This window comes from Mytilus edulis, chromosome 3 (assembly GCF_963676685.1).
Source record: "Mytilus edulis chromosome 3, xbMytEdul2.2, whole genome shotgun sequence".
NCBI lineage: Eukaryota > Metazoa > Mollusca > Bivalvia > Mytilida > Mytilidae > Mytilus > Mytilus edulis.
In genome coordinates, this window is record NC_092346.1 from 51,174,876 (window position 1) to 51,200,798 (window position 25,923).

Sequence of the window (25,923 nt, forward strand, 5' to 3'; positions counted from 1 at the left end):
CCAACGAAATTACCGGCAGATTCCCGCTTCAACTCTTGCATCAGTGTACTATGATGCCCAAACATCAGGCGCAGTTCGATTCATAACGTAATCCACCAACATTGGGCGTTTCGCTGGTTCCTTTTCTGTTCAGGGGCTAGAATCAACGCTATTAAGACCATATTTTGCTCTTGTTGGATTCCGGTAAGGCGCCTATTTAGCAGGGCCACGCGAAATCGTTCTGGTGGAATAACCATTCTCTTTAAACGGCAGACTATGTTTTTTCCAAACATTCATTCCCGCCGTATTGTATTCTTCTAAATAAAACGAACACATGTTGCACGACGAACCACTATCGTACGACAGACAATCAGTGTTGTGCGAGCATCGTACGAAATTTGGTATTCGTGAGACAATCGTGCGACTGTATCGCGAGTGTCTTGCCACAGTCGTGAGATTGTTTTACGACTGTCGTGCAACAGTCGTACGATTATCATTTTTTTTTTTATTAAAATGGTTTATCTTGGTACCAACGACAATGTTATTATCGCACAACAGTCCCACGACTGTGGTAAGACACTCTCACGACAGCCACAAGACAGTGACACGACAAAAAAGCGTGGAGCAAAAAAGGTGCATGTCAAATTTTCGTCCCACGACACACGACAGCGCCACGATGCTCAAAATATCCTGCGACTGTCGTACGACGATCACAGATGACCCGCGATTTGACAATATTTCATGTCGTGGAGCTGCATAGATGTGTCTTGGGTTCGTTGTGTCCAGGGTTTAAATACGACTCCGAATTTCTCGTTTGTCTCCTTTTCTTCTCATATTATACTTCGTTGTCTGTCTCATTTATCTAGTTATCAGCAACTATTTAAACGGATTTGTAGAAATCATTAAAAAGGTATTGCATGTTTGATGAAATATTAATACCATAAAACAAATAAAACGATTGTTATAAATCATTAAAAGATACAATGCTACGGTAAATACTATTGACAATACGTTGGGTTAGAAAACAAAATCAATGTAAGTACCATTAAAACATCTTACCACGGTGTTTTAATTAATAGCCTGTAAAATAAAGTTATTCAAGGGACCAAAGAGTTAAAATGTATCTGAGCAATTTTATCAAATAAGTTTGCTTTACTTTCGTCTTTGTAATTTTCTCAACTGCTTCCGTACATGAGGAATCTTTACTTGCATAAATGGTTAATCAAGTTTCAATTTCTACTGTCTCGAAATAGCTTTATCTAAGCGATTCATATTTGAAGACTACAGTTGTTTCATACGTCAAAATATAATTCTAAACATTAAAGAATATAAAAGTCGTATATATTCTCTCAAATTACTCACGGTTTAGTTAAAACTCTAATTTACTCGGGACATCAAATTATTTTCAGGATTTTTTAATTTGGAATGAAAAAAAAAGTATTCAAAAGGGAAATGAGTATGATTCTTAGTTAGAAAGTACCAGACGATAAATATAAATTTTAGGAATAAATTCGCCCCCTAACAACCATGTTAATTAAAATTCTAGACAGTTTTAAAAGGTCTGAAAAGGGTTGAAAAGGTACGGAAGCGTGTACGCGCCACATAACATTTTTTTTAAATATTTCTTCCTTTGTTTGCGTAATAACGCAAAGTTTTGTTTTGTCTTATTTCCTATTTAAGATTTAAAGGAAACAGCAGTTATTAATGGAGAAGTCTGTATATGTTAAAATTTATCACCTTTGTATTCATTGCAAAGTAAAATGCTTGAATGTTTAGAACATATCATTGACTAATAATGAGCAGAATAATAGATATAAGACGATGTGGTTTGAGTGCCAATAAGGAAACTCTCCATCTAATTCAGTATTCGTAAAAGTAAACCTTCATAGTAGAAGGTATGATGATGAGTTAAGCCTTTTTCAACTGATTTTTATAGTTCGTTCTTATGTTGTACTGTTATACCACTGTCCCAGGTTAGGAGAGGGGTTGGGATCCCGCTAACATGTTTAAACCCGCCACATTATTTATGTATGCGCCTGTCCCTAGACGGGAGCCTGTAATTCAGTGGTTGTCGTTTGTTTATGTGCTACATATTTGTTTTTCGTTCATTTTTTTTTTTTTTTACATAAATAAGGCCGTTAGTTTTCTCGTTTGAATTGTTTTACATTATCTTATCGGGGCCTTTTATAGCTCACTATGCGGTATGGGCTTTGCTCATTGTTGAAGCCCGTACGGTGACCTATAGTTGTTAATGTCTGTGTCATTTTGGTCTTTTGTGGATAGTTGTCTCATTGGCAATCATACCACATCTTCTTTTTCATATGGTCTTCAACACGGAGCATTGGCTCACAACGAACAATAAACTAATGAGACCCCCAAACATGATACCCATTATACTATTAGTGTATATATTACAAAGAAAATTGAGTAAATTGAAGTTATACCGAAGAAAATAACTAGAGGCTCTAAAGAGCCTGTGTCGTTCACTTTGGTCAACAAAGGACACAGATGGATTCATGACAAAATTGTGTTTTGGTAATGGTGATGTGTTTTTAGATTTTAATTTACTAAACATTCTTGCTGCTTACAATTATCTCTATTTATAATGAACTTGGCTCAGTAGTTTCAGTGGAAAATGTTATTGAAAATCTACAAATTTTATGAAAATTGTTAAAAATTGACTATGAAGGGCAATAACTCCTTAGGGGGTCAATTGACCATTTTGGTCGTGTTGACTTATTTTTAGGTCTTACTTTGCTGAACATTATTGCTGTTTACAGTTTCTCTCAATCTATTATAGTATGCAAGGTAATAACCAAAAACAGCAAAATTTCCTTAAAATTACCAATTCAGAGGCAGCAACCTAACAACAGGTTGTCCGATTCATCTGAAAATTTCAGGGCTGATAGATCTTGACCTGATAAACAATTATACTTCGATCAGATTTGCTCTAAATGCTTTGGTTTTTGAGTTATAAGCCAAAAACTGCATTTTACCCCCTATGTTCTATTTTTAGCCATGGTGGCCATCTTTGTTGGTTGGCCGAATTACCGGACACATTTTTAAAACTAGGTACCCCAATGATTACTATGGCTAAGTTTGGTTTAATTTTGCCCAGTAGTTTCAGAGGAGAAGATTTTTCTAAAAGATTATTAAGATTTACGAAAAATGGTTAAAAATGGACTATAAAGGGCAATAACTCCTAAAGGGGTCAACTGACCATTTTGGTCATGTTGACTTATTTGTAAATCTTACTTTGCTGAACATTATTGCTGTTTAGAGTTTATCTCTATCTATAATAATATTCAAGATAATAACCAAAAACAGCAAAGTTTCCTTAAAATTACCAATTCAGGGGCAGCAACCTAACAACAGGTTGTCCGATTCATCTGAAAATTTCAGGGCTGATAGATCTTGACCTGATAAACAATTATACTTCGATCAGATTTGCTCTAAATGCTTTGGTTTTTGAGTTATAAGCCAAAAACTGCATTTTACCCCTTTGTTCTATTTTTAGCCATGGCGGCCATCTTGGTTAGTTGGCCGGGTCACCGGACACATTTTTTAAACTAGATACCCAAATGATGATTGTGGCCAAGTTTGGTTTAATTTGGCCCAGTCGTTTAAGAGGAGAAGATTTTTGTAAAAGTAAACGACGACGGACGACGGACGCAAAGTGATGGGAAAAGCTCACTTGGCCCTTTGGGCCAGGTAAGCTAAAAATTCAATCCTGCTAATATAGCTACATGTATAACCGAATATAAATATACTTCCAAAGTAAATTCTCGTTTGAGGACTGTGTAAAGTTGGTTAGATTCATATACAATGACGTTGTTTTATTATTAAATTATGTTCTCTCCATTTAAATTTCTACCCAAGCATCTTAAAAATAATATATTGAAATGAAACATCAATGACTTTCTGTCAAAGAATCTTGATCATATTCTGAGAATTAAAAAAAATCGATTTCTTACCTCAAAATTTAAAATAATGTTTCTTTATTAATAATTCATTTTAAAGCAGAAACTTCATTTTGTCTATTTGACTTGGATGTTTCACAATTGTATGACATTATTTGTTATCTTTCAATTTAATTATGCCTATATACTATACTAAATATCTATTTTCTTGTTAATTTATATACTTTTCTGATGCACAAATCATTCTTAATTTATGTACAATTGCACTTCAAGTATTTCCTTATTCCTATGCATATATATTATAATGATTTGGCCTTGACAGACCGACTTCTATACAAAACTTAATGAATAATTGAAATCAAGATATCGGAGTTATAACGCAAAGGTTTGCGTTATTTCACAAATGTTTGCGTTATTTTGCAAATATTTGCGTTACAACGCAAACATAGTGCGTTACAACGCAAACATAGGAAGAAATATTAACAAAAATCGTGTGGTGATTATACGCTTCCGCAAAAAAGAGTGATAATACATAGTCTAAAATAGGAGTACAAATTGCTAAACTCAGTTCTCTACATAAAATAGCAATTTATTTGTGATGTGAATATACAATCATGCGTGGTCAGGTGCCAAGCAGACAACACAGAAACCTTGTTTTTTATCAGCGTTATAAAATTAATCTTCGGGGAGATATGTCAACACAGACTAATATAAATGTAACTTAATGTATTGCATCTATTGTTTTGTCAATAATAAAAAATAGATGATTGAATGATGGCAGTCTGGGAATTTCATCAATATGTTATAATTATTATTTCCACGAAGCAGTGTGGCACATGTGTGCAATTAGTATGTCCTTTTAAGTAAAGTTCTCTATGTGTCATTATATTGGCTCGTATCCATTGAAAAATAAATAAATAAACGTACTTAAAAAATCTCAATTTAAGTTGAAACAAAATACTGAATATGATCATAATGATAGCAGGGTATACATTATTTGAACAAACGACAAAAAGATGAAATGTATGTTGTCTCCTTTTACCTGAAATGTATGTTATCTCCTACAGTTTACTAGTGTTCATAACGTATTTCAAGCTCTAAATGGTCCTTTTGTGAAAAAGTTTTGAATAAGAAAGACTATCAATAGTTTGTCATCAAAACAAAACTTCCTAAACATAGATATTCAGACACCACTAACAATAAAAATTTAAATTCTATATATGTATATATTATGATAATAGTTATCAGTGTTGAAAGTAAAAGAAGTAACAAATAGTAGTAAATTATGTACGTTAACACAGAAAAACACGAAAATAATTTTAAGTAGTGACTGTATCTAATTTTTTGTTGTTCGAAATAACCTACGCAAGTTGTTTAAAAGTGTCACTGTACACTAGATTATTTATAATAGACAGCCAAACAATACAGTCATTTCTTATTATTTAATTTCAAAAACCATTTTTAGGAGTAAATCATGAACAAAAATTATGACCTGTGGCTAGGTCACAAAAATTATTTCAATGATCGAAAAAAAATATCAGAAGATGTGATACTTCCAATATTATACTATTTGAAAACAAAAACATATACTGTTTTTGGAAAATTGGAGAGAGAAAAGATGTCCTGTCCAAAAGTAACTATGACTAAAAAGAATAAAATGACTCAGAATTAATGGTATCTCGTTTGATCAAGTATATCAGAATATAAAATATCCTTGATCTGATGGATTTGTTTTATTATTATCATTATTTTAGGCTCGATTTCCATTTCATAACATGACCATCATAACTGATGACACTCTGTACCTTCATTAAAGGTTAAACTAGTTTGTCTTTATATTCATCGTGAGGCTATTCTCAACTCAAATTGAAGTGAAATAAACCCATTGAACTTTGCTTTATTTGAAACAAACAAATATTCAAGGGCAGATTCAGATATTATAATCTTATTCATTTTTTTGTCTAATTTAAATAATTCATCAGTACAAGTGTTCGGATGTTAGTTATTAATTAAACTCACTAAAATAAAGTGTCAAGAGAGGAAAATTACATTTTCAAGATGAACATTGAACGTAAACAAGTTGACACTTTTTGACTCATTCATTAAATCATACACAGCTTCAAACTGTGGTTATTAATTTTTGTGACTAATTAAATCAAACAGAATGCGTTGATGTTACGTATTTTACAAGTTCTGAAATATAATAACAATTAACGGACAATTTTAGATTTAAAAAAAAATAGTTTTGGCCGTTTGTATTTGTTTTTAATAACCGTCACATTATCGGATTTCAAATGTTTGGCTTTGAGCGTTCCTGATGAAGGTATATCCAGAAAAGCGCTTCGGACGCAAGGAATTAATAACGTGTTGTTTTCAATATTTTACATCACTGGGTCGATACCTCTGCTGGTGGACTATCAGTCCCCGAGGGTATCATCAGCTCAGTAGTCAGTATTTCGGTGCTGACATGATATAACAAACTTTCCAAAATTTGTCCGTTTATAAATTTATAAATTATTTGGAAACTAAGGTTTCAACTCCCTCAGGCAAAGTTGGCTTTAGATGAATTTGGCTATATATTTTAGGTATTTTTGACATACAGCTCTTCAACGGTTTCGGTACTTATACATCTTCGGATTTCAAATGTTTGGCTTTGAGCGTTCCTGATGAAGGTATATCCAGAAAAGCGCTTCGGACGCAAGGAATTAATAACGTGTTGTTTTCAATATTTTACATCACTGGGTCGATACCTCTGCTGGTGGACTATCAGTCCCCGAGGGTATCATCAGCTCAGTAGTCAGTATTTCGGTGCTGACATGATATAACAAACTTTCCAAAATTTGTCCGTTTATAAATTTATAAATTATTTGGAAACTAAGGTTTCAACTCCCTCAGGCAAAGTTGGCTTTAGATGAATTTGGCTATATATTTTAGGTATTTTTGACATACAGCTCTTCAACGGTTTCGGTACTTATACATCTTCGGATTTCAAATGTTTGGCTTTGAGCGTTCCTGATGAAGGTATATCCAGAAAAGCGCTTCGGACGCAAGGAATTAATAACGTGTTGTTTTCAATATTTTACATCACTGGGTCGATACCTCTGCTGGTGGACTATCAGTCCCCGAGGGTATCATCAGCTCAGTAGTCAGTCTTTCGGTGCTGACATGATATAACAAACTTTCCAAAATTTGTCCGTTTATAAATTTATAAATTATTTGGAAACTAAGGTTTCAACTCCCTCAGGCAAAGTTGGCTTTAGATGAATTTGGCTATATATTTTAGGTATTTTTGACATACAGCTCTTCAACGGTTTCGGTACTTATACATCTTCGGATTTCAAATGTTTGGCTTTGAGCGTTCCTGATGAAGGTATATCCAGAAAAGCGCTTCGGACGCAAGGAATTAATAACGTGTTGTTTTCAATATTTTATAATCTAAACTTGCTTATTTAGAACTCCTATGACAATAGTTTGCACGCATGTCAGAAAGATCTTACCAGTAATGTTTTGATATCTAGTCTCGAGACGGAAAATGTTTGCAGACCTCGAGTTCGGTTTGCATAGTCGTTCGTTTGTGCCATATTAATACATTTTTTGGTTCTAGATGATAGGTAATATTCCAGCTGATTAAATACTTCGATTTAAATCTACAATGGTACAGAGCTTTAAATACATGTACATTTTTATATGTTTGCCGATACTGGACGCTATTGGAATACCCAAAATAAGTTCTTCCAGATTTCAGCATATTATTTTTAAGTACCAACCAACTATACATTTGAGGATTCAGAAGAAAACACTAGATCAGTAAATAGATCTCGAACAACTGAATACGTAAATAAATATACCAGTGTTTTTGTTACACAATGTCGTGTTTTGCTTAAGTTTTCTTTACCTATTACTACATTACATATTTATCTTACATGCAGGAGGTGTAAATCACTTCGTCTGTAGTTTTTCATAATGTCTTTGACAACACTGCTGGGAATGTAAAACAGGGACGAACGATACCAGAGGGACAGTCAAACTCATAAATCGAAAATAAACTGACAACGCCTGGCTAAAATTGAAAAAAGACAAACAAACAATAGAATACATGACACAACATAGAAAACTAAAAAATAAGCAACGTGAACCCCACCAAAAACTAGGGGTGATCTCGGATGCTCCGGAAGGGTAAGCAGATCCTGCTCCACATGTGGCACCCGTTGTGTTGCTTATGTTAATATAACAAATCCGGTAAATAGTCTAATTCGGTAGGTCACATTCATGAAAGGGAAGGGGATTGTAGTTACGACGTAACAAACATATCCGATAGCATTTGTGAAATGGTTATTCCATAATGGTCAACCAACTCGTGATGGCGTCCGTAAAATTTACAAAAGGATGATTTCAACTTCACCATTTGAAACATGATTTTACCTTAAAGCATCTAGATTTTCAAATTTAAAGAGGAGTTTTGTAATCGTTGAGAACCTTGTTGTGACCATATTTGTTTATCAACAGCGCTTGACGGAGGCTATTTATGTTTTTTCATCTGCATGGCTTCCATTAAGTGAGAAAAAAACCCTGATTTAATCAAGAACTCTCAAATGAACAGGTAGGAAATTACAAAACTTATGTTTTACATGGTTTACTTTATTTCCTTCGAGTCTTTTCATTTGATTTTGCTTCTTTAGAACTTAACACAATAACTGTACATGTATTTTCGTATTTTAAAAGGTTAACATTTTCTAATATTGTTTAAAAGTTTAGCTTGTCAAATCATATTAACTTCGCTGACTAAAGATAGATGGAATTGCACTTGTATAACTATGCGCCATTCCTCATCAGATGTGTGCCTTGTCTATTTAGTAAGACAACCAATTAAGGTTAAAATATGTGTTGGTGTTTAAAAGCAGTTTTAAGAGAAATAACTAAATGGTAAAATGTCTTTGAGAATGATTTATCATCACTTTGTCAAACCAAGAATTGTTAATAGCATATAGGCAATGACAGTACGACAAATCATAGAGGGTATATATTCTATTTACTCAGACTGGCATTTATATAATTGTTCTAGTCATGAAACACAGTGACAGGAATCAATATATGAAGAAAAAGCAGTATAAATCAGTATAAATCAACCCAGTTTTTCGGTTAGCTACAAATGTGACTCTTGCTTTATTTCTTAAAAAATTAGTTATGTTATATCTTAATGCAAATTCAAATAATCGACCAATTAAGATGAAGAGTATACATGTTAGATGCAACTTTTTATAACCTTGTATTATGATGATCCACAGTCTAGTAATTTAAAAGTATAAATTTGTCGTAAATTGTGACCTACGATTTGAATTCAATAAAATTAATGTTAAAATTCGTTTCGTGGCCCTTAGAGATACTAATTGTGTAGGTAGGACATACATTTTCTCATGGACAGTCTTTTTTTTCAAAAGTCAGTTGTAGTTCCGACAAAAGTCGGTCAAATGGAAATATATCTTTATATACAATCATCATTATTCACAAAACATGACCTTCTGTTTTTATTATTATTCTTCCGGGATTGAATTTTATCGGAAGAAAGTTGGAAATACGATGTTAAATTTTTTTATCGGAAAGAATCTTCCGACATAGATATATAGCTTACTTCATCTTTAAAAAATCATAAATTATAATTTTTTACAGCTGCATTTATCTATATCAGGAAAAATTATCATTTTAGAGAAAGTTTTATATTGAAATACTTGCCGGTGAAATGCTTGACTGTCAAAATACTTGAGAATGAAAAGATATTAAATACACTTTTAAAGAATTACGTCCGATTCATTAAAAAAAAAACTATTAAGTATATATATATATTTGTTTATTTGAAATACGGAAATGGCTCTTAAAGTAACATATCGGATGGACTGTGGGTGTTTCGCCATTCAAACGAGGAAGAACTCAATTGTATTTAATAACACAATCTTATTCAGTTGTAGTCAAATGATTTGCCGAATCAATCTCAACTAGGTTAAAAAGAAGCATAACAAAATGAATCGTTCAGAAGAGGATATTTTAAATGCATGGAATTTGGAAGAAGCCTATAAATACATTGTGCATGACGTTTTCCTGATTATTTATTTCATTGTTGGAGTATTTGGGAACGTGGTGGTTCTGATTGTGTATCAAGTAAAGCTTAAAAAGGAAAGTGACAGTCGATATTTCATTCCCATTTTAGCATTGGTGGATCTTTTGGCAACCATTTTGAGAGTGCCATTCGAGCTTTGGAGAACTATACTTCCTGTCAATTTTCGAGACATCAATGCGTGTCGTTATTTATGGTTTGTTGTAAATATATTTACCTTCGCTTCCATATACTTTCTTGGCATTATAACTTTACAGAGATATTTGAAAGTATGCCGACCCTTTGGATCACAGCTAACTCTTAGATGGCGACGCGCATCTCTTGTGTTTATATTCATTCTAGCCACTGGTACTGGTGCACCATTTGTTATTTGGGATGAAATCTTACCAATACCAAATCCTGCATTGAATGTCACAGGATATATATGTGGCGCAGACGTGTTTGAAGTAAACGAAAACAGTGATTATATCCTAGGTTTTATCTTTTTTATATCTTTCGTTATAACATCTGTTATGCTGGAACTTATAATTTTGAATTCCCTAATAGCTAGGAAAATTTACACTATCATTCGGAATACAAACGCAAGAAGAAACTCGACGAAGCCGGCAAGATCAAACGTATCGAAAGAAATATCCGGATCAACTTTTTACGTCACCCAGGACGGAACTAGTATAACCGAGGCAAATTCAACAGATTTTTCACTCACTAACAATGAACAAGAAATACGCAAAGAAAAAGTGATGGTTCCTCTGTCAAATTATTCCCAACCAATCAAATCAACATCTGAAAATCAAGAGCCAGCATCCTCAAGAAAATTTTCGTATATGTTTATGGTTATAAGCTTGGCGTTCATTCTGTCATACTTACCACAAATATTTTTACTTTTCTCGTTGATCAATGATCGTTATTTTTGGATCAAAATTAGCCAGACAGAGACCATTGTGTTTAAATTTATAGATCACATGACTACTGTTAATAATATTGTTAACCCGTATGTTTACGGATTCTTTGATCAGAAATTTAGAGCGTCAGCAAAAACGTTGTGTTAATCGAATAGATATACTGAAGATATGAGGAGACATACGCACTCCACTAAATAGGCTTTCTATTTGGTTTAATATTATGACGTTAAGTCAGAACTGGACAGAAACCAGCTTTGTATAAACTTGTGTGAATTAGATCCGAAAACCATCATTTGTTTGTCGAGAAAGGAAAATGGCAAACTATATCGAGATCTGATAGATTTTTTTCATGTCAGAGATATTGGTAATGAATTTCTCTACATCATGTCATGTAAAACTTCTAACAAACAAAATGAAAGCTTTACCACATTATTGGATTTAAAATGTTAAAATAATTAAATTTAATCCTTTATTTTCATCGGAAAATGTTGTTGCGATGGAAAACATGCATAGAAAGTTAGAGTCCGTTCTCCTGGTGAGGAAACCCTACTTTTTTATTTCTAATTATTTCCATACATTCAAAACAAAATATGTATCATATATGGTTTGTTATTTTATCTGTTACTAAGTATAAACTAGTGTATGAGAATACATTCATTGATTCATTCGTTCGTGAAATGTTTTACAAGAAAAGTTAAACAACAATAATTGAACTGAAGCGTTTTGTTCCTTATTTTTGCACTTAGAAATGATAAAATATTTGTGTCAAGAAGATACTGTAAATTTTTACTCTATTGAATAAACGTGTACGTAATATATGTGTTCATGCTCCATAATGTATGCTTTAAGAAGAATAAATTTGTTTTCCCGTTTATCATTTCTTGATTCGAATGATATACTGGTATACATTGATCATGTTTGACACTGGTCTAGCTAGTGTTGTGGAGTAAATCATGCCTTTCTAAAAAAAAATATAAAGTCATGCCAATAAAAGGAGAAGGAGAGAGGGTGTAAATAAAAGCGCATCCCACATAACTTGTGTATTTACTTCTTTGCGAGTAAACATTGAGCTGTTTCTGCTATTACTTCAACTTATTGTCCACTATTTTACACAATCTTATAACTTGGTACGTTCTATAACTCATTAACAGCTTGTCTCGTTTTTTTGTTTTTGACAGAAGGTGACATTAACTCCATTGAGACTTCGTATATTGGTCTTAATAATCATTTCAAATTTTGAGGAAAAACTCAGTTTTTAAGAATATTTCAGCTTCAAATTTTATACAAGAACCTGCAAATGCTCCTCAAAAACAAATTCAAATACAAGTATATGTTTCGTAAAAGTCAGTCGAACGTAAAACAAACAACAACAGGTAAACATATCTTAATCAATTATGCCTAAGCTAGCTTTATCATATGTAAAGCTCTGAATTGTCTTATGTTTAAATAAGTTATGAGTGAACTGACAATAAATAGTCCATAATGACTTATTCAGATATGAACACTAACACTATTCTGATGTTCTACCATATCCCCCATGACTTATATTGATTATTAAATACTGTATGGTTGTCGCAAACAGCTATAGACAAGCACTTAACACTATTAAGTGTATATAAATCTTCAGGTCGTTAAAGGGATATTTAAAAAAAGCATGCAGGAACAAAACGTTAAGTTGTGAATGATATAATTTAAACATCCGGACTAGACAGACTATTAAGTGCTACTATTCAATTATTATGATTGACTGTTCTTGTGTGTAATTTGCATATACATCTCCTCAAACGTCCATTTGCAAATACTTGAAATTGAATATATGTGAACCCGATCCCTTTGTGATGAAAACAATGATAAACACAAGTGTTAATAACTTATATGAAATAGTCAGCCCTTAAAACGAACAATCCATCAAAATCTGTTAATCTACCATTTTCTAAATAAGTAAATGCCTGTACAAATTCAGAAACATGACAGTTATTTTCGATTTGTTTGATTTGTTTGAGCTTTCGATGTTGCCATTAGATACGCGACTTTCCTTTTTCAATCTTCTATAGAGTTCGGTATTTTTGTTATTTTTCTTTTTACATTTTTCTTTTTACATTTTTCTTTTTACATTTTTCTTTTTACATTTTTCTTTTTACATTTTTCTTTTTACATTTTTCTATTCAATAGTTATCAAAGGTACAAGGATTATAATTTGATACATCAGACGCGCGTTTCGTCTACATAAGACTTATCAGTGACGCTCAGATCAAAATGGTTAAAAACCCTGTTATTAATCGACTTATGCAAGGGTCTACACATTGTCCTTTTTAATTTTCAATAAAGGTATCATGTCTATTTTACCTTAACCAAAGTAATTTATTTCTGCTAAACCAACCTGTAGATAAGATAAAACAGATTAAAAAGATTTTCTCTTGTTTTCTGTGGTCAGGTTAAAAAAGTACTGGTATGAATGTATGAATAGGGGGACGGGTAAACATATTCGATATAAAGTATTTTCTGTTTCTCGTCGAAAATGACATGGATTAATATATTTTTAGACCAGTGAATTTACCCCTGGTGGTATTCAAAGGATTTTCACATAATTAAATAGCTTATGGAAAGAAACTTTGACTAACTGGAATATCATTAACACTAGCACTGAACACTGCTAAAGTAGTCATGAAACGATAACATGAAAAATACAATAAACTATCTTTTACCAGAATTGGTATGAATAAAGAGTATTCTTTATTATGGATTTACTCAAAGAGAGCAGATAATGTTTATCATTGCACGATTTCAGTGGAAAATATAATGATAATCCTAATATCCTGGAATACCATTACATACTGCATATGATACCGAATGCTTGTAAAACATTTTTTAATAACAGAGAATTACAATGACTTCAATTGAATAGTTAATCTTTTTGCTGTACTAAACATAACACATTCATTATATTCCAGTTTGAAAATTTACGTATAATTCTTGCTACAAATGCAATACTGAAAATGTGGGTTAAAAAGCCAGTATGTATAGTTCCTGCAGTTATGAAACTCAGGAAACTATTAGTATTTATAGGAATCAGTTACAAATTTAGAGATAGATATTTTAGCACTTTTTCAACAAAATTTATTTTTTCTATCAATGTTTTCAATGTATATTCAAATGTTATCATTCTTGATTTCGAGCAAGATTTTTTTTTTACATTTCACTGTTTTGGTTAAGTATTACATTAGTACATGTCGCTTTAAACGCATACGATACCGAAATTTGAACTCAAGATAATTTTTGTTTACACAATCTATATCATCTTGTCTATTCAAATATGTTATGACAAATATATTTTTATGTGTTACTTTTAGCAAAAAAATGTGGTATAAATTTAATACATTACTAAAAAGCTCGGTTTGAAACATTTGTTTTCTTTCGACATACCTAACTTTTTTTTTTCAAAGAAAAACGAAGACGGGCTTTTACAAACATTTGGATTATCTGATTTCAGAAGTATGCTCTAAATTAGTTTGAAAATTCTTTGTAGATATTTCATTTATATATATAAATCAACAACAAATGATTGTAAGAAAAACCGGAATTTGTGCTGTACATGTATCTAGCTTTTACAGGAACGATTGATACAATTGAACATAACTACCAAATAGAAAGACTATCGAAAAATGTATTTCCTTTTAAAGATCAATGATGGATCACAATATAATTGCTTGTGCTATGTCAAAATTAAGGTTCCTTCTAGGTTTCAAATGTTTCAAATGAGTGGTATCTCTCTTTTAAAACACAGACGTTTTGTGTTGAAAATATTAACCCCCAAAACAGTAAAATATAAAGGGTTGAATATCATATCATTTACTGTTCATTTTGTTTGCGATATTTTTTTCCATTTTGGAAACATAGAATCAAATTGACATACATACTACTGACACGAGATTGCATTATGATAAACGTATCAATTATATCGAAGATATTTGGAATAATGATCTCTGTTCAGTTATCATTAAGTAAAATAAGAAAATCAAGTTGATAAATCCTGCATAAAACACAAGTATACATTTACGTCTATACTTTCGCAGACCATCGTACTTAAGCGTATGGAGGCATCGCACTTTGGCGTATACCATCGCACTTTAGCGTCCTACATATATATGTATCAACGATCATAAAAACATCGGCATCATTATATTTATTTATTTAAATGATACAAATATCCCTGTCATACAACGTAAAGACATTTTGTACATTAATATGAACAATATCCATGACAATCTTAAAATACTGGTTTTAATTTTCATTGTTTAAAATTTGTATGTAGTATACAATTCAGTATTTTTCATTTACTTGTACCTTATTGTACATGAGTCTCAAGTAAGATAAGTGGACACTAAATTGGTAGTCTTTTTAAGTGAAGGATAAACATTAAATTACATACAGATACTTGTACTCTTGGACTTATGTAACAAGTACAGGCATCGTCTAAAACAAGATTCAAGTGTTTATATCCTAACTCTTTCGCCATGTCCGTGTCTGTTGAGACTCTTTTTTTTATCTTTTATTTCAATTTCCGTTATCTATGTATATAACTTGAAAATTATTAGATAAGGATTTCGTTACAATAAATTATTTTAAACTGAAATTAAGTTTTTTAATATTTACAAATATTGAATTTGATGTTTGTTCACAAAAGTAGCATTTTTAATTAGATGTCAGTCTCATTTTTACGGCATTGCCGTGAAAAAAATCCATCGCAACACCCTACAGGGTGGGCGTCATTATTCCAAATTAGCAATAAAATCGTAGACTTTGAATTTAAACACGATCCTTTTAATTTATTGATCCCTTGAATGATTTTTCGTATAGGGTAATAATTTTATACCAGAGTAAAATCTTTGAAGAGGTTAATCGGTACCAACATTAAATTTGTATTTGATTAAAAAAAGTGAACGAAGTATATATGCATTTACCATCGGGTTCTGCATTCTGTCGCTATTATGTACTTACATCTTGGTGTGTGTTTAAGCTTTAATATTGCCATACGATTAGGAACTTTCCTTTATGAATTTTCCTCGGAGCTCAGTATTTTGGGGATAATACTTTTAAGCATTACGCAAGGACATGTTTTTTTCAGACTGTTTATGAAATTTTTACACTTAATCTGTTGGACCTGAACTGATTGATTATTACTGTGGGAGAATATGATTTATTCTTCAGCAGGCTTTTTTTCAACTAGCCTTTTTAATAGTAACTTAGAATACTTTCGGGTCGGTACTTTGTGTCTTTTGGTTTTATGTTAAAATTGAGAATAGAAATGGTGAATGTGTCAAAGAGACAACAACCCGACCACAGAACAGAGAACAGCAGAAGGTCACCAACAGGTCTTCGTTACAGCGAAAAATTCCGACACCCGGAGGCGTCCTTCAGCTGTCCCTTAAACAATTATATATACTAATTCAGTGACAATGAACGCCATACTAAACTCCAAATTTTACACAAGAAACTAAAATTAAAAATAAAACAAGACTAACAAAACCCAGAGGCTCCTGACTTGGGACGGGCGCAAAATGCGGCGGGGTTAAACATATTTATGAGATTTTTCTTTTTTTTCGATCGGATTTATCAAGTCTTTTATAGATTTTACTTATGTTGTGTGGTAAACCTTGTCCAAGTTAAGAATAGGTGTTCTCCTTCAAAACAAATGCTTCATCCAGTCATATTTTTGCGTGTCTCCAGTCAAGATCCATCGAATTGTTGTTTGTCGTAGGTTACTGTATCTTAGAACTATTTTTCATGTATTGTTTTGAGAGTTGGTTTAATCGATTTAACAGTTTCGATTCTGTCATATCGTGGATTTTTATATCTCACTATATGGTATGGAGTTTTTCTCATTGTTGAAGGCCTAATGAGATATATAATTGTTAAAATGAACGATATTTGGACTGTGTTGGATTGTGGTCTCGTTACCAATAACACCAATATTACCACATCTACTTGTCTTTTATTTGATAGGAACAACATTGATATATTCGGGAAAAAAAATCAGTCCTGCTGTCTCGATGCGTCAGACCTGTGGATTTGGTCATACAAATTCAAAACATGTTTTAGTGGTATGTGGTCGGGTTAAAAGAAAATGGACTGTATGTATAGGTTGCATTTCTGCAAATATTGACAATGCAATTTCCCATAGGAACTCCTTTTACGGCTAAAACTGTACCACTTTTACTATGAAGTTTTGAAAAAAATCATATCCTAGAATTGAAAGCTCATATGCACTTCTATTGTTTTCAAAGGTCAAAATATAGGGCTGTGCGGCATATTGTCAACGTTTATATGCCCTGAACTTGTCGGTGTTTAAACTAACGCTAATTTTCTTAGCTACCCCTACCTCGAATGAAGGGTTACCACAGATTTCAATATAAATAATTTGCATATGTATATTTACTGGTAACATTCCCAAGTTATGTCTCTGTGAGATGGAACACAGAGAGCATAACTGGGAACCAGTATGTAAACAAAATTAATTTTCTATGAATATTCTAAATCTCCCCAAAAGATGTGTGGTTTGAGAACAGTTGTATTTACAAAGTGAAACCTATACAAACATTTATTCAAATAAAAAACTCTCTAAAATCAGTTTTTTCTCATCTGAATACTCATTTATCAGAATTATAGCTTTAAAGAAATCACTGCATATACATATACCCTAAGTTTTTCTTTAATGCACATTTTATTTTGACTGTCCCTTTGGTATCTTTCGTCCCTCTTTTATACCCCCTCCCCTGTTTCAATTTTTTAGAGCATTTGATAACAAGACTTTAAGTATTGCCAGCTTACCCTATTGACATATTTTCTGACATGAAATGCCTAGAACCTGTTTAAAACTGTTTTGATAACATATTGAAAGCATATCAGAATACTGTCAATGTAATGTTTAGCAGTCAATCATTACAACATTCAACATTAAAGTATCCAATCCTGCCTCTGTCTCCAGTCCACATCTTACTGTTTGCCTATTTGTCAATTAAAGTTCACATTTTCTGCCTCAAATGGTCAGTTTAGAATTCTTATCACAACAGTATCATCTGTAACCATATATCTGACACAATTTAGCTAATATATATACTAGAAGTGTTCAAACAAAGCCATATTTGCAATAGTTGTATGTATGCAGATACCAGTCTGAGATATAAATTCACTAAAAATGTTATTGAGATGACTGATAACATCTAATTTTTGCATAACTTTTAAGCATAGTTATTGTCTTCTATATGAAGAACTCCAAAATCATAAAATTATAGCATTTACAAGTTAAATTAATTGTTTAATGACACAGGGGGTAGGCAATTTTCTATGTTTTTTTACCCTGGGCCTCACATTTCCTAAATTATTCTGTTGTTTCTAGCAATATGGAATATTAAGTACATATTCAGAATAGAACACACTATTGTTAGTTTTGTTGAGATATTTTTGTATTTTAACTTGGTATTTTTATGCCGTGGTGACAAAAAGGCAGATTTCGGTGTTACGGATTACTTTTGGGTTATCGACAGGACATAAACATCCCATAAATTATATTCAGAAAGTATCTATGAGTTTCAATGACTTCGAAGAGTAAATATAAGCTCTTCTTAACAATTTAACTTTCATATATGCAAAGATTAGGAATTAATTTTGTATTCAGGACTTAAAGTAAACTATGCATACTGTAAACTGTGAATTTATGCTAAGTCATCATATTTAAGGCCCAGGTTTCTATCAATCTTCATAAAATATTTATAAACTTCATATTTGAGTTAATTACTTAAAATCTGTGAGGTAAAGCAAATTTGGTTTAATTCTGAATGTTCTCTTCTTTCATCCAATATAGGTTGCATTTCTGTAAATATTGACAATGCAATTTCCCATAGGAACTCCTTTTACGGCTTAAACTGTACCACTTTTACTATGAAATATGCCGGATCTTTTATTATTTCTAGCTTAAGATAAATTGGCCCTTAAACAGTGCGCAGTTTTTAATATGAATTTTAATATGCATCAAGAGTTTCCGTCATTTAGCATCCACTTAAAGAGAGCATTGAATGTTTGTCTTCGAAAACCATTATATACTACATATGATACCGAAACTTGTATGAAAATAAGAAAGAATAATATGCTTATTAAAGGAGATTTATTTATTTATTGAAAATAGTTCTAAAAATCACACAATAATTGTATGAAACATCGGCATTTCTATTTTTGAAGAAAAAACATTAGCAGGTTATATAGACAGGAAGATAGAATCGATGACATCATTAATTTACAACATTGGTATGGACAGATTTGGTGCAGATGAGGAAGAGGTGGTAAGGCGAGAGGGTAAAACAAACAGACGAGAATCTAAGATAGCCTAGATGAGGAAAGACCTTAGGCAACTTAAAGGGGCACTAGCTACGAGATATATATAAAAATCTAATATACTATTTTTTTGGCTCAATCAGTAAGGTCATACAAATAGTGAAATAGTAATTCCTTTTTAGTAGCCAATAAGGTTCAATTTTGTCAAAATAAGCAACAACAAAAAACATTGATTATGAATTATTCACTTGCAAGTGAATAATTCGACCCCATTGAATCCGTATTCATGTGAACTTTAATTTCACCCCTTATAGCTTGAGATGGATAACACGTGAATTGTATGTGTAAAGTTATTTAAAGGCAGAGAATATCAACAGTGAAACAAAAGTAAATCATTTGATTGATGACTAATTCGATCCACAAATAAACATTCTAACACAGGTAAAAACGATGATAAACATTTATTGTTTATCTGTAATGTGAAATTAAACAGAACTAGAATAATTCCACAGCACGTGTTTGCTTAATCTATATATGTTATACCATGGAAGTAATATTGAATATTTGAATATTACTTCCATGGTTATACTTATGTTTACATCGCTTATATGATTGTCGGATGACTATAGAGGATAACTCGATAAATAATTAGATGGCGTCTGGACTCAAATACACACGAAACGAAGATACGTATTTTCAAGCCTGAGCCTTGTTTATTGTTTTAATTAGACTTTAATAGTTGGGATAAATGTTTTACATTGTTATAAATCAATATGAGAATTTGATTAGAATCGGTAAAATTGAATTTTACAGCTAGTGTCCCTTTAAGAAAAGAAACAATCAGACAGCAGAGGATAAAAAATCTGCATTATCTGAACTCATGGACACCATCAGGAAGAACTCCAAGATCACAATAAGATCAGAGAGAACTAAAACAAAAGGAGAAAGAAGAGAGCGAAGACAAGATATCAATTCACATCAGATCCTTTCTAGCTTATATCAAGATTATTAGGAAAGAAAGGGCTAGGTCAACTGAAAGCTTATAAAGAGGAAGTAGAAGAAAACCTAAGTGAAATACACAGTGATCTAAAATGGGTCAATAAGATAATTCAATGCAAAAAAGATTCGAACACGCTCTGCAAATAACTAATTCATACGAAAGGAAACGTTTTGCAAACACAAACAACTAGAGGTCAACATATCTTAATCAATGATGGACAAATTTTACCACTTGTAAAACTCTGAATTGTCGTGCGTTGAAAGAACTTAGAATGAAATTCATAAAAGTGTAGCTATGGCCATTCATTGACTGGGGGAAATTAGGTGAACGTTCGTCTGTAATGCCCACTGCTCACGACGTACTTATCATAGAAATTTAAACTGTGAGGTCACCAAAGGTTCTAAACGCCTAAATAAAATAATTAAAAATACTAATCAGGAATAACCTTTGTAATTTGAAAATAAATAAAAATGGCCTTCAACACGGAGTCTTGGCTCACACCGAACAGCAAGCTATAAAGGTTGAAAACTTAATATTCGTTACTTGATTTTTTGTTATGGTTTGACCATCAATTTTCCTAATATGATATCGCACGTTCTTTCAGATTATTTTTTTTACTTAATTGGCTTTAAAAGTTACAATGCATGATGTCGTCTGTTTATGTAGTTCATATGTGTTTTTCGTTTCTCGTTGGTTTTCCCGTTTGAATGGTTTTACATTAGTAGTTTTGGGGCCCTGTATAACTTGCTGTTCGGTGTGAGCCAAAGCTCCGTGTTGCAGGTCGTACCTTGACCTATAATGGTTTACTTTTATGAACTATTACTTGGGAGGAGAGTGGTCTCATTGGCACTCATACCACATCTTCCTATATCTATCTATATCTATACATTTTTTTTTCGACAAAAGAATACATCACAAGAATATAAGTTTTGTAAGAAACGTGAGAAATTGTGTTGGACTTGAAGATAAGGCAAAGTGACAAATATCTGAAAGAATGAATCGTTTTATGCTATTTAACAAAGAAATCAAATGATTTTTTAATTATCCAGAACTCTTCACAAACAAAACCCACATGTATACGCATTGAATAAATAGTAGGCCATTCTTAAATGATCACACCGTAGAAGTAGTTGTGCTCTTAATCAATGAGATATTTTGTGAATGAACCCCATCTACTTAATAGGTTTTTTTTTACAATGGATAAACCTATTTTTTTTTTATTATTAAATAATATCATCTCTGAACATTATTATTCTTATAAATGACACGGTTGTATGTGATGATTATAATAAATATTTTAAACAAATTCCTTTCAAGCTTTGTAAAAAGAAAGTTTCATTTTATGTATCGGAATGTGTAACAAGTGAATATTTCAATCCCCACTGGAAGGCCTCTGACAGACTGGGTGAGCATAAAATCATAGCCGTTGACAAACAAGTTACAACCTACAAACGTTTTACTGTCGACCACACTGTTATGCAATTAATTCTATTTAGTGAACTCATGTTAAAAATCCAGTATGACTTATTTATATAAATTGACACGTTTCTGATATTCAATGTTCCCTACTGACTTATATTGATAAATAAATAATGTATGGTTGTCACAAACAGCAATAGTCAAAAGGTTTAACACTATGATAAATCTATAAGCCATTGGATTGATGTTAAAGGCATACAGGAATAAAACGTGAAGCTGTGAACGGTATAATAAATACACCCAAACTAGAAAAATACTATGCTAATGTTCAGTTATATTGTGATTGACTGTTCTTGTATGCATTTTTCATATATCTCCTCAAACATCCATTTGCAAATACTGAAAATTAATATTTGTACGTTTCTCTACATGGGATTCCTTTGTAATGAAAACCGATGATACATACAAGTAATGACTAATATGAAGTAAATAGTAATCAAGCAGAGGTTGTTTACACAGTTCTATTCAACTAGGTTTTCAATTGACTTGTGAAGAATTAACAATGTGTCCAATCATAATTTTCAATAAAGATATCATAACTGTTTTACCATATCTATAGTTATATATCTGTCAACACCTTTGCATAATATCAAACAATATTTTTCTGAGGTCAGGTTAAAAAAAAAGTTATAATAGGGCTGTATGAAAGGGAGCGGTAAACATACCAGACATACAATTTTTGGTTTCTCGTCGAAGATGACATGGACAAAATAACTTTGAGACTCTCTGAAATATTCAACACTCTTAATAAATTATCTGGGCCGTACAACAAACTAAGAGCAGGCAAATTCTTGCTGATTACGTAAACCCCAGGTGGTATGTAAACAAATTATACTATATTCAATAGTAGCATTTAGAAAGAAAAAAAAATTTGTTTACTGGAATATCCTTAACATTGTTACTAAAACATTATCAAAGGGGTCGTGAAAAGATATTGACCTGAAAAAGCTAATAAGATTTTTCTTTTACCAGAATTGGAATGAATCATGTGTTTCCTTTATTGAGTTTACTAAAAAAAAAATGAGTGTTTGTGTTTGCATGAATTCTGAAAATATAACCTCAATCATAATTTTATGGAATACCATTGTATTCTACATATCAACCGAAAGCTTGAAAAAATAAGGGAGAATTACATGCATATCAAATGAAAAATTCTAATTTATTGAAAACAGTTTTAAAAATCCTATCAATTATTATATGAAACATCGCCATTTTATTTTTTTTTTTTTTTTTTTTTTAACAACATAATAATATTTATTCATCTAATCTTGCTTGTTACAAGTTTCACCAAGAGTCCAAGCTTCTCTTGATTTACCCTGTTACACTCCACTGATTATCCAGGGAAATAAACAGCTGATCAAACTTATTAAGTTATAAAAAATAATATAAAGTTGTATAGTTGTCTTATGCAGAGATTTATCAATGCTAAAAATTCTTTCTAATTGACAATAATATTGGACATCTTGATTTATATGCATCTATTCTTTTATTAAATTCATTTTCAAAAATGCTAAAGACATCAACAGTTTTTGTTCTCTGCTCGGATACATAGTATGACTTATATATAGAAAAACTTAATACTGTTAGTATATAATTCAGAAAATAATAATTACTATCTGTGATTTTATATCCAAATACCAGATGTTGCAATTTAATATCAAAATCTATTTTACTTCTTCTAAAGAGTTCATAGATTTTTTGCCAAAATTTGTTCAAATATCTACACTTCAAAAAATAGTGAACATAATCTTCTTCTTGCTTACAAAAATTACATTTATCTGTCTTAGTTACTTTCCACTGCAGTAACAGTTTTTTAGTTGGAACAATATAATGTAATAATTTCCATCTAAATATTTTTAATTTATTTTCAGTCATATATTCAAAAATAAATTTGTACAATGAATTCATATTAAGAGTTTCTTGTATTGGTAGGATTCTAAGCCATCTGTTTATCCCTATTGACGACTCTAGTTTTGTATTTACCAAAGAGTTGTATAACATTTTATTTGTTAATAATGTAGTCTCAATAAAATTATTTTTCCATACGATTTTATTTCTCTGAATATTAATTGTAGTTTTGACAGAACTCTCTTTTTGAACAATTTGAATCCATTCTGCTGGTATAGATTTTTTTAATTTTTGAAATTCGGCGATCCAGTTTATTTTTAGCTTTAATTTGTTTAGAATGTAGATTTCTGATAATGACATTTTATCATCTAAGATATCATTTATGTAAATTAAATCACTCTTAATCCAGTTCTCAAATATGATTGGTTTATTATCAAATTTTATAGATTTATTTCCCCATATTACTTGCTTTCTTATATCAAAAAATGTGTCTGGTTGTTTTGTTTGCCCCCCGCCAGTCAAATTCCAAGACTTTATTACTTCTTTATAAAACACAGGAATATCTTTAAGATATCTTAAAGATTTGATATCACTAAAATTCATATTAAATATTGACAAAATATTGTTTGAGACATTTAAGTATTTAAATGGTATAAGCTTCCAAGTCTCAAGTTTACCATTTACCAATCTATTTACCCATGATGCTTTTAAAGCCACAAAATAACTTTTAAAGTCTACCATTTTAAGACCCCCCTTCTCATATGGACCAATCATCATGTTTCTTTTAATCTTGTCTGGTTTCCCATCCCAAATATATTTATAGCTACTGTTTTCTATTTCTATATAATTTTCTGGGGTTAGACATACGCTTCCCAAGAAAGTAAACAAAGGCAATATTAAAGTCTTTATAATTAGGATTTTTCCTAAAATAGAAAGATTTCGTTTTTTCCATATCATAAATAATTTATTCATCTTTTCTATTTTACCATTCCAGTTTAACTTTTTGCATTCTTCTTTGTCATGTCCGAAAAACACCCCTAAAGCTTTAATAGGTTTATCTCCCCATTTAATCCCGACAATTTTATCTTTACAAGATTTCAATTTTCCAATCCATAATCCCTCAGTTTTATTTCTATTTAGTAGTAAACCTGAAAAGGAACCAAAAATTTCTATTTCGTTCATTGCAGCTACCACATCGTTTTTATCCTTGCAAAATAGTGTTGTGTCGTCTGCTAATTGTGAAATCTTGATACTATGACTTTTCCCATCTAATTTTATATTAATTCCTTTTACATTTTTATTATTTCTTAATCTCTGGGCCATAATTTCAACAGCCAAAACAAATAAAAGAGCCGATAAAGGACAGCCCTGTCTTATTCCACGTGAATTTTTGAACGTTTCTGATACCCACCCATTGTTCATAACACATGTTTGTATATCTGTGTACATTGCTTTAACCCAGTTAATAAATGAATCGTTAAAACCAAAATGTTTTAATGTTCCAAACATAAAATCCCATTCCAATGAATCGAACGCTTTTGTAAAATCTACAAAAACTAATGCCCCCTTAATATTATATGTGTCTGCGTAGTCTATTACATCTTGAATTTGTCTCAAATTAAACCCAATAAATCTGTTTTTAACATAACCGGTTTGGTCTTCATTTATAATTTTTGGCAGTACCTTTTTTAATCTTTGAGCTAGAACATATGACAAAAGTTTAAAATCTACATTTAGAAGTGAAATTGGACGGTAGTTTTCCAAAAGTAAAGGATCTCCTTTTTTAAATATTAAAGTTAATATACTGGTACGTTGTGAGTATGATAAACTTTGTTTATCGTAGCCAGTATTTAGAACATCCACAACTAAAAATTTAAGTTTATCCCAAAATTGTCTATAAAATTCAACCGTTAGACCATCAAGCCCTGGTGATTTATTTAGTTTCATTTTATAAATGCCTTGTGTGCATTCCTCTACTGTAACTTTTCCATCGCATATCAGTTTATCTTTTTCGTCTACTTGATTTTCTAATTTTGTGTCATTGATATATTTTTCAGTTAAATTTTTATTTGCAGATTTTACATTATACAAGTTTTCATAGAAATTTTTTATTTTATGGAGTAAATTTTCTTGATTAGTAATTAATTCCCCATCCTCTCCTTTTAGTTTGCTTATTGATTTTTTCACTTGCCTCTTCTTTTCTAGACCGAGGAAGTAGGAATTGTTCTTTTCCCCAAACTCAACCCATTTTTCTCTAGATCTAATTTGTGCCCCTCTTGCCTTTTCGTCATAAATGTTACTTAATTCTTTTTCTATATCTTTAATTTCTTTTTCCAAATTTTGATTTTCATCATTATT

The 25,923-nt window shown here is 31.4% G+C and overlaps 1 protein-coding gene across 1 annotated transcript; it reads left to right on the forward strand.

The window, feature by feature from the left end:
* Window positions 1-9,748: 9,748 nt before the first annotated feature.
* Window positions 9,749-11,724, forward strand: LOC139516748 (orexin receptor type 2-like). Its single transcript, XM_071307032.1, has one exon. It carries the CDS (start codon window positions 9,915-9,917, stop codon window positions 11,055-11,057), a length of 1,143 nt encoding a protein of 380 aa, XP_071163133.1. The 5' UTR covers window positions 9,749-9,914; the 3' UTR covers window positions 11,058-11,724.
* Window positions 11,725-25,923: the final 14,199 nt, after the last annotated feature.